The following is a 10,602-nucleotide window of genomic DNA, read 5'->3' as shown; positions in this document are numbered from 1 at the left end:
CTTTTCAAACAATATTACAATATGAAGCATATATAGTAGAATGATAAACAATTCTATGACAACTTGTTAACAAGTGTTTTAACATTAATAATGCATTTCAGAAACTATATTCTTCATATTAAACCAGTAACAAATGTTAAGAAAGGGAGAAAAATCTTGTAGGCACTTATACACACTATACATTTTCACCTAATCTATATTATTCGTAATGACTTATTTTATAACCAATAACGGATATTTGCATGAAATTCAGATATTAATCGTTTTACTTTATAATTTTCTCAAAACTACCATATCGAATATATTGAAAACTACTCTTTTTAAATCCAAATTTTTATTTCACATAAATACACGTCCATTAGATGTTAGTACATAATCAATTTAATTACAGTGTATCTTGCCATGACTGCCATGTGAAAGTTATTAAGTTTATAAGAACATGTCAAAACGTTAATATTATATCCAATTATATCCATTTGTAACCGTAATCTGGCAAATAATGAATTATGGTCACGATTTATGATTAACACTAAAGGTACTTTCGTCAGAATTATGTATTTCTAAGGCCTTAACATAATTTTCTTCTTTACAAATTTTCCAAGTGTTTGAAACCAATAGGTACAATTACAGTGTCCTTATATTATGTGTTTCTGAATGTCTGTGATGCTCGATTTCATCACGATAAGCGCAACATATTTGCCATCTAGCTGTACGTGGGACCACTAAAAATAATTTGATATCAACCTTACTGTATCTGCTATTTGAAGAGATTACGATGTTTGGATGGGTTGTCGTCAGATTCTATGACTAAATTTTGGTATTTGGACTATTCGCGGAACTCTTCTTTTTTTTTTTTAACGTGGTTCTTAAGGCAGCATAACCAGTAGAAACTTTTAAGTCTTAAAAGATATACCTTTTTTTTTAGCACACACACCACAGCTAGTGTCTCTAACTCATAGAAGTTGTCTTTCATTGAAGATGTCTTTCCTCAGGGGTCGCCTGTCTGTGGGTCGACTAAAGTAAGTGACTGCTACAGAACTTTGAAGACTTTTCTCTTTATCATCAAGATCTGACTTAAATATGATTTAGAGTCCTGAATAATATTGATAATCATAGCATTGGATCAAGTTAGTCATCTATGGTTTTCTGAACCCTTTTCCCTTTTGTAATGAGATAAGTGGTAATGGTGGTATTTGCACATTATTTTATTTATTTATTTATTTATTTATTTAAGGATAGTACACAGCACAATATCAATCTGTATCTAATAACAATGTTTTTTAGTAGATTTTGTAGGCCAATTATGACTATCCAACATTAAACATTTCTATATACCTTCTCGAGTGACAACCATTATGAATTTAAATATCCTACTGAAGGGAAGCTAAAACATTAATATAATTTAAACAATGATCCATCACACACTGCACCATGCATACCACAAGTTTGTTTTTTTTTTTTTTTTTTTTTTTTTTTTGTATCCTTAATGGCTGTATCGTGCGCTGCCAATGTGCTGAAGATAATTCTTGCATGGACAGCGCCCAACACAACCTAGTCTTGCTCACACATAAAGACCACCCAACACCACTAAAATATAAACATTATACCCACGCAATGCACAACCCAATATCTCCCTCATTCCTCACCATTATTAAAACATTGTTTAATATTATTTTGAAATTTATGTTTGGAGCCAACGAAAATGTCAATATGATTGAACCTATCATTATAAGTGCGTGGTATTCTAGCGAAAACGGAGTTCCGCCCATAGTTAGTGCGATGGTGCGGGACATGAAGCAAGCGAGTTTGCCTCGTGCGACGCGGGGGGGCTTTCAAAGAGATAAGCTCAACAAGCTCGGGACAGTCCAGACGCCCGCGAATGATATCGTATAGCAAGCTCATATCTAATACTGATCGACGTTCGGCTAAAGTTAAAATGTTGTAAATTCGACAAATCTCCTCGTATTCGGCGCCTATTTCAATTTTCTTACATTTAAAATTAAGATAACGAACAAATTTTTTTTGTATGTTTTCGATGCCTTTGATGTAAACATTGTAACATGGCGACCACACAGGTGCGGCATACTCTAAAATGCTACGTACATATGCAAAATACACTACCTTCAAACTGAGTGGATCTCTGAAAGGTTGACATGTACGCATGACAAAACCGAGGTTCCTGTACGCCCTACCCCTAATTATGTCTATATGGGTAGACATGAGCATTCTGCTATCAAAATAGACACCCAGATCACGGACCACCTCAGTCCTCTCTATCACAACGCCGTCCAATTGGTATGCATAGACTATAGGAGATTTTTTTCGGGTAAAACTTATACATTGACACTTTTGAATGCTCACTGTTATTTTATTATTAGTGTAGTATTTTTGTAAGTTATTGAGATCGTATTGTAACTTTTCACAGTCTTCGATAGTTTGTATTTTCATATAAATTTTCTTATCATCAGCGTATAATAGATGCTTCGAGTTTTTGAGAATACTGCTCATGTCATAAATGTATGCGTTGTAGAAGAGAGGGCCAAGATGAGATCCTTGGGGAATTCCAGAGGGGACAGAAACACAGTCCGATCTATAACCACCCAGAACAACCAATTGTGAACGGTTTGTAAGGTAAGAGTTAACCCAGCGCAACAAGTCGCCATGTATTCCAAGATTTTGAAGCTTCTGAAGAAGGATGCCGTGGTCCACTCGGTCAAAGGCTTTTTCAAAATCCGTATAGACCACGTCAACCTGCCCACCACCTTCCATCGCTCCAAGAACAAAGTCAGTAAACAAAGCTAAGTTAGACGTAGTAGACCGACCGCGCAGGAAGCCGTGTTGTGTCTGTGGGATGCTCTTAGCAATAGTCGAGTAAATAAATTCATATACAAGCTTCTCAAATAGTTTGCCAATGGTGTTAAGGATTGAAATAGGGCGATAATTTGTGATCAAAGACAATGATCCCTTTTTATGGATTGGGACAATCTGTGCCTTTTTCCACAAATCAGGGTAAACACATTCCCTCAGCGATCTTTTAAATAGAATTGCAATCGGAGAACAAAGACTTTCAGCGCATGAGGCAAGAAACAGTGGAGGAATGCCGTCACAGCCGGCACCCTTGCTCCTATCCAGGCCCTGCAATAATCTCAGCACTTTTTCCCTGTCCACGTTGACTTGCGATAAACAATCATTATTTGGTTGAGACTGGCTTACGTTTTCAAATGCCGATGAGCTCTCTCCCGCAGACCTAAGAAAAACGCTTTCAAAAAACTGGCTAAATGCGTTACAAATATCTTCACCTTTAGTGTAATTACTGCCATTATAAGAAAATTTAGAAGGATAGTTGGTAGATCCTTTTTTACTTTTTACATACTTCCAGAAGAATTTAGGTGACTCTTTAATAAGATTTTCGGATGTACTTATGAAATGATTAAAACAAGCTTCCTGTACGCGATGCTGTCTATTTCTCAACAATTTAAACTCGTCATAGTCCCTAGGATTTCCATAATTATTTTTCATCCTGACATCAAAGACTGCACGTGTACGTCCTATCTCAGTCAGATTTATAGCAATACAATCGCGATAATTTCACAAAAGAGTATGAAGCTTATCTAACTAACCAGAACTTGTCGGAACTAAGTCCGGGCTTAGTCATAATATCAGCTCTATCGAGAGTATCCATAGCTGAGGGGTCTTTTACAATTCGATTTACATGACATATTGGACATGCTCCAAAAAGCATTGAAGTAGCTATTAAAATATTTGCTTTAAGTGTTATTGGACTAGGCGACAAATTACCAAAAACGATTTCACCTTTGCCGTTGTGAATTAAAAAGGCTCTTAAACACCCGGTACTTGGCCCCCTGTTTAATTTACATACATAACATACAAAACAAATAACTGTGACAAACAAAATTCCACGCGGAAGAACCCTCGGCGGAAAGCTATTCGCATTATAAAATATCACTTGAAAATATAGAACCGCCTAAGGCGGGAATCGAACCCACGGCCTTAAGCTCGCCAGGTGTCAAGTTATTTTCAAATTTTAAATCGAAAGGCAACTGTAAACGCCAGAAACTATCCTCTGTAAAACTAGAAATTTATGTTAACTGGTATTTACTTGTGTCCGTCATTTTCGTGGCTCTCGAAAATATTCTGACCAGGAATTTTATAGAATGTCAGTATTCAAAACCGTGAGAAATTGCAGTTGCGTGAAGTTTTGACCAATAGACGTGTTGACACCGCCAGTCAATTGACGTACTTTTAAAAACTGTTAAATCAAACTCCCATAGATTTCGTATGGCACGACAAGCAAGTGACGTCGCTATTTTGTGAATTTAATCAAACTACTTTTCTTAATTACAATCCGACCAAAAATGGTAATTTACAGGTCATTTCAGATTAATTAAGCTTTCAAGATTAGAATGTCTTTAATAAATTGTAATATCGAATCAATATCGGTGTCAAATCGTCCATTGTCAGTGAAGTCTGCTATACATCATCAATCACTAACACTTCTATAACGGCGTCAATCTCATCAACATTTTTGTTTATATTAGCTCTATAGAGGTATGACTGATGATTGACCACAACTTTTACAATTGGAATTGATATTGAAATGATCCGCCAAACTATACTTAGTTTCAGCATCGGTTTTGCGTCAACAAGTGCACTCACTACCAACACTTAAAAGGATTTTTCATTTACCAAAACAGTCTCATTGTCATAAAAATAATTACGTAAATTGTTCATCCTTTCAAGTAGCAGGATTCAAAATTTCCTCTAACAGACGTCCGTAGTTCCTTTAGCTAAGCCAATTAACTTTTGCAATGTCTAAGTCAAAGACAAAATTCTCTTACTTGCATTAGCTATTATAATAGCGCTCACAAAATTGTCAAAAATAAAAGACTACTAAAAGAAAAACTTTAAACTTCTGCTCATTATGGAACCTTGACGTTTCATATTCGAAATATATTTTTGAAGTGGAATTATAGATCTATAGACAAGATATTGTACTTGGCAAAAGAACCTACCGAAAGTCCGAACCGAGGACAATTTTAAAATAAACGAATCATTAATTAATTCACTTTACTTGTGTAAAAATATTTTAAAAAAATATTTTTATTTTTGCACATTTACTTTAACGTTAATTTAAACGTTATAATCGAATACTTTATTATTACCTTTAATTATTACTATTAAAGATTTACTACATAAGCTAATATTCCCATTTTACTGTAGGTATGCGTAATATTTCATAATGTGTGCGCAATAAATAAAAACTACCAATAAAAAAATAGGCACTTTTCTTCACTAGAGTCTACCAGACATTTTACGAACCTCATGTGGCACTGCTCTTTCAGTAGAGCTGGAAGAAGATGAGCTCCTTCGCGTATTTTTCTTCAACCTTGGCCCCATAGAAGACGATCGTGGTGGCGCCTTCTTACTGGACGACGACGACAACTTCGTTCGCTTAGCACGCTTATTTCATCGTCAGCTGACGGGTGTCCCTGGCGGTATACGAGCTCCATCTTCAGTAGTCGTTGTACTCAACTGTGAAATAAAGTACTCGACGAAATAAACTGTGTCTGACCAGCATCAACTCAACATCATAATATGGAAGCTATGTTCATGTTATATTAAGCAAAAGTTTGATTTATGTCTTTTCCAAAAATCTAAATCTCAAAAAATAAATCTAAAAATCTTTTGTTTCACAAATAATATTATGCTCCCTGAGCAAAGTGTAGTAAAATACCATTGTGACATGTTTCTATTATACTTATGCATCACAAATAAAGATTTTGTATTTATATTTGTATTTTATTCAGTACGACCTACACACACAACTCATGTGACAATTAGACGGCTTCCTTGTTATGTCAGCAATAGAAGGCTTTTTATTCTAGAGACATCCTAAACAATGGGGCCCTTAAGGCGCATCTAGCCTGATAAACTGGAGGCACGTCTAGCCTCGTCATACTAAGTCATAGTCATAGTCCAAGGCACATCTAGCCTATTAAACTGGAGGCGCGTCTAGCCTCGTTATATTTAGTCATATTCAAAAGCGCATCTATCCTGATAAACTGGAGGAGTGTCTAGCCTCATACTAAGTCATAGTCATGGTCACAGTCATAGTTATAGTCAAAGCCAAAAGTCAAAATATCTTTATTCGTTTAGACTAATTAATAGTACTTACAAATGGTCGAATATTTTGTTCTTAAGGAGCCTCTACATCTCATACTTAGTCATAGTCTAAGGCGCATCTAGCCTAATAAACTGGAGGAGCATCTAGCCTCGATATACTAAGTCAGTCACAGTCATAGTCATGGTCATGGTCATAGTCATAGTCATAGTCTAAGGCGCATCTAGCCTTGTTATACTTAGTCGTAATCAAAGGCGCATCTAGCCTTGTTATACTTAGTCATAGTCAAAGGCGCATCTAGCCTTATAAACTGGAGGCGCGTCTAGCCTCGATATACTAAGTCAGTCACAGTCATAGTCATGGTCATAGTCATAGTCATAGTCAAAGGCGCATCTAGCCTTGTTATACTTAGTCATAGTCAAGGCGCATCTAGCCTCGTTATACTTAAGTCATAGTCACAGGCGCATCTAGCCTCGTTATACTTAGTCGTAGTCAAAGGCGCATCTAGCCTTGTAATACTTAGTCATAGTCAAAGGCGCATCTAGCCTTGTTATACTTAGTCATAGTCAAAGGCGCATCTAGCCTTATAAACTGGAGGCGCGTCTAGCCTCGATATACTAAGTCAGTCACAGTCATAGTCATAGTCATAGTCAAAGGGGCATCTAGCCTTGTTTTACTTAGTCATAGTCAAAGGCGCATCTAGCCTTGTTATACTTAAGTCATAGTCACAGGCGCATCTAGCCTTGTTATACTTAGTCATAGTCAAAGTCATAGTCATAGTCTAAGGCGCATCTAGCCTATCAAACTGGAGGCGCGTCTAGCCTCGTACTGAGTCATAGTCAAAGGCGCATCTAGCCTTGTAATACTTAGTCATAGTCAAAGGCGCATCTAGCCTTGTTATACTTAGTATAGTCAAAGGCGCATCTAGCCTTGTTATACTAAGTCTTAGTCATGGTCAAAGTCATAGTCATAGTCTAAGGCGCATCTAGCCTATCAAACTGGAGGCGCGTCTAGCCTCGTTGTACTGAGTCATAGTCAAAGGCGCATCTAGCCTTGTTATACTTAGTCATAGTCAAAGGCGCATCTAGCCTTGATATACTTAGTCATAGTCAAAAGCGCATCCAGCCTGATAAACTAGAGGTGCGTCTAACATCGTTATACTAAGTCTTAGTCATGGTCATAGTCATGGTCATAGTCATAGTCTTAGTCATAGTCTAAGGCGCATCTAGCCTGATAAACTGGAGGCGCGTCTAGCCTCGTTTTAAAAATAACTATTTCATGCATTAATCGAAATATTCATACGTTTTTCTACTTGAACTTTTAAAATCAATTACTTTTTAACCAAATAAATAAAAACGTACCTTATGAGCTGTAGATCACGTCCCACTTCTGAGTTGAAATGAAACACTCTTGTAGGTTGTTCTAACTTGTATTTCAGCACCACTGATTTACACAATTCCGACATTATGACGTCATCTTAATAGTACCTCTTGCTTTGAACGCTCAAATCGAATTGACTGTCCAGCGGCATGCCAGCGATAAGGTAACTTCCCCTTCCATCAGTGAAAGTCAACCGGTTCAAAACGACTTATCGACGGCATGCTCCGGAACTAGTCAAATGCAATACTTATTTCATAATTAGCTGTTTTCTTAATTTTTAAAATACTAATATGTATTCAATAAAAATCTAAAATAATTAAATTAAATAATAAATATGAAATAATTGGATTTAATACAAAATAAATTCTAAAATCATTCTAATGTCTGCAAAATGCCTAGGAAGTAATCAAATAAAGTATTTTAATTTAATAATGGGTTTTTGGGTTCTTCTAAAATACAATACAAATACTAAAATTGTTGCAATAACTATTTAAAAGTAACCAATAATCGTATAAAATACAATATGAATTCTAAAATCATTACACGAGCAAACTTGTAGGCTCCATACTTTACACACATTTATGTACAAGGTTTAAAATTAACAAAATAAGTAAGATTTTTTTTTTAGAGGTTTTTTTTTTAATTGTTTTTTTTTTTTTTATTATACATTTATGCACTTTTTTTTATATATTATTTCTTAAGTACTATTGTATTCTTTTAAATTATTTACAATATATTTACACAGTTCTATGAATGATTTGATGGTGCTTTCCCTCTTTAACAGGTCCGATATTTCAAAAGGTTTTACTTTAAGGTACTGGCATATAGCCATGTGTTGCACTCTTTGCCGGATAAAACGCGGACAGTCTTTGAGTAGATGGAGTATATCCTGGACAGCATTTGGATCGCAATTACACTTGTCGGTCTCAGCTATCTTGAACCGATGTAAGTATTGTCGGTGATAGCCGTGACCGGTAAGAATTTGTGTCAGGTGGAAGGAGTATTCCACCTGAGCGAAAAGTTGGATAATGTTGTCCAGGTTTGGAAGCCAGTTACGAGTAAGGGCACCCGTGCTAGCAGTAATATACCGATCATTATTGAGACGTTGGTTTATTTCTTGTATACCGCGCTTTACATGACTGATCGGAAATCTAGAAAAGTCGGGAGCACGCTGAGAAGACGCTGCACTTTTTGCGGCCTCATCTGCTGTTTCGTTGCCTTCCAGGCCGGCATGTGCTTTAACCCAGACGAACTCCACGCATCCTGGATGGAGACGTAAATGATTATGAGTCATTACTGCCAAGCTGTTGGTGGTGTGCATATTTGCTAACTCTTGAAGAGCAGAATGGCTGTCCGAGAGAACTGTTGCCCTTTCGGTATTACTGGATTCTGTGGCCCATCTAACAGCACGTTCAATGGCTAACAGTTCCGCTTGAAAGACGGTACAGCTGTTGTGGAGCTTAAGTTTGTAAGTTATAAGCGTTTGGTTAGGCTTCACAATGACATACGCTGCTCCAACTTTACCATCCTCCAGCTTACTGCCATCGGTGAAGATCTTGGTGCCGTCAGATGGGCAAAGTCTATCAATATCTTGCTCGGTATATGCCGAAGAGAATTTGATGCCCTGTCGCACTGCAGGGTGGGGAAGTTTTGCTGGTGGTGTGGGTTTTTGTAACTTGATGTTCGAAGGGAGATATGGGGAGCATTCCGAGAGTTTTGCACGCTCGGTGACGCAAACCTCGTGGACTTTTAGGTCAAGTGGAGTGAGCCGTGCAAGCGAGATAGCAGCAATAGTTGATACAGTACGGAAACCACGTATTATCTTAACAGCAAACCCACGCTGCAAGGACAAGAGACTTCTTTTAACCTTCTTGAATTTAATTGCATCACCCCAGATTCCGGCTGCATATGTGATAATGGGTTGGATGACTTGTTGGTATATTGTTGAGATGTTTTGGCTATGAACTCCCCATGTGGGGCGAACAAATTTACAAAGTGAACGATAGATTTTAAGAGCTTTACAGATGGTGTAGTCAACGTGTTTTGTGAAGGTTAGTCTTTGATCGATTATGATGCCAAGTAATTTTATGTCAGTCTTAAATTGCAGACGAATACCACGGTGGGTGATGCAAGCTTTACGAGCAGTCGGGGTAAAGCCAATCATTTGTGTTTTTGTAGGGCCAAATGTGAGCTTTGCACTCTCTCCCCAAGCTGTTATGATTTCAAGAGCTGTGTTTGTATTGCGTTCCAGTTGTGACAAGTCTTTGGCAGTGCAGATCAGCAATACATCATCCGCATAAGCCTGCAGCTTACACCCTGACGGGAGCTCCCGCTCGAAGAGTTCATCCAAGATGATATTCCAGAAACTCGGTCCACAGACCGAGCCCTGTATGCATCCACGAGTCATTGTTTTAGAGGCGCTTGAGTCGGCATAATTAAGAGTAACTGTCCGATCATTGAGGTAGTTCGTGATGAGTTTATATATGTTTTGAGGACACTCAACAAGCTGGAGTCTCTGCAAAAGCTTGGGCCACCAGGCATTGTTAAAGGCACCTTGGATGTCCATAGACACTGCTATCACTAGTTTTTTGTCCTGGCGAGCTGATTGAATATCTTTAAGAGCTTGATTGAGGGCATTTACGGTAGAAGTTTGTTCTTTGAACCCAAATTGCTTCGGGTTCATAAAGCCTTTAGTGTGAAGGTGATGAGTGAGCCGCTTAGTGATGAGCTTCTCAACCAGTTTTCCAAAGACATTTATAAGACCTATTGGCCGATAAGAAGACGCTACGTTGTAATCATCCTTGGTAGGTTTACTTGCATACAAAAAACACCGGAGCGAAATGATTTCGGAATTACAGCTGTGACAGCTGACGTGACGTAGGCCCCAGATTGCAGATTGGGAAACTGTAAACAGGCTGTTCTTTTTGAGCTGTGTCGATAGCAATGTGCGGGCGCGGGCTTCAGTGTAATTGCCGGGTGGAAGCAAACTTAAATTACGACTGAACACCGCCACTTTCCGCATGAATTGACCTTCGTGGAATCGCTGGAAACGAGTGTAGACGTTTCAAAAAGCTGTGGCT

The 10,602-nt window shown here is 37.8% G+C and overlaps 1 protein-coding gene across 1 annotated transcript; it reads right to left on the bottom strand.

Annotated features, from left to right (window-relative positions):
- Positions 1-8,219: 8,219 nt before the first annotated feature.
- On the bottom strand, positions 8,220-10,205 carry LOC135081874 (uncharacterized). The gene has a single exon (XM_063976659.1). It carries the CDS (start codon positions 10,203-10,205, stop codon positions 8,220-8,222), a length of 1,986 nt encoding a protein of 661 aa, XP_063832729.1.
- Between the last annotated feature and the right edge of the window lie 397 nt (positions 10,206-10,602).

Source organism: Ostrinia nubilalis, chromosome 20, assembly GCF_963855985.1.
Source record: "Ostrinia nubilalis chromosome 20, ilOstNubi1.1, whole genome shotgun sequence".
Classification (NCBI taxonomy): domain Eukaryota; kingdom Metazoa; phylum Arthropoda; class Insecta; order Lepidoptera; family Crambidae; genus Ostrinia; species Ostrinia nubilalis.
This window is presented reverse-complemented; position numbering and strand designations above follow the sequence as displayed.

Coding starts and splice junctions, on each gene's coding strand:
- LOC135081874 (XM_063976659.1), bottom strand. CDS start 10,205: ATGAACCCGAAGCAATTTGGGTTCAAAGAACAAACTTCTACCGTAAAT.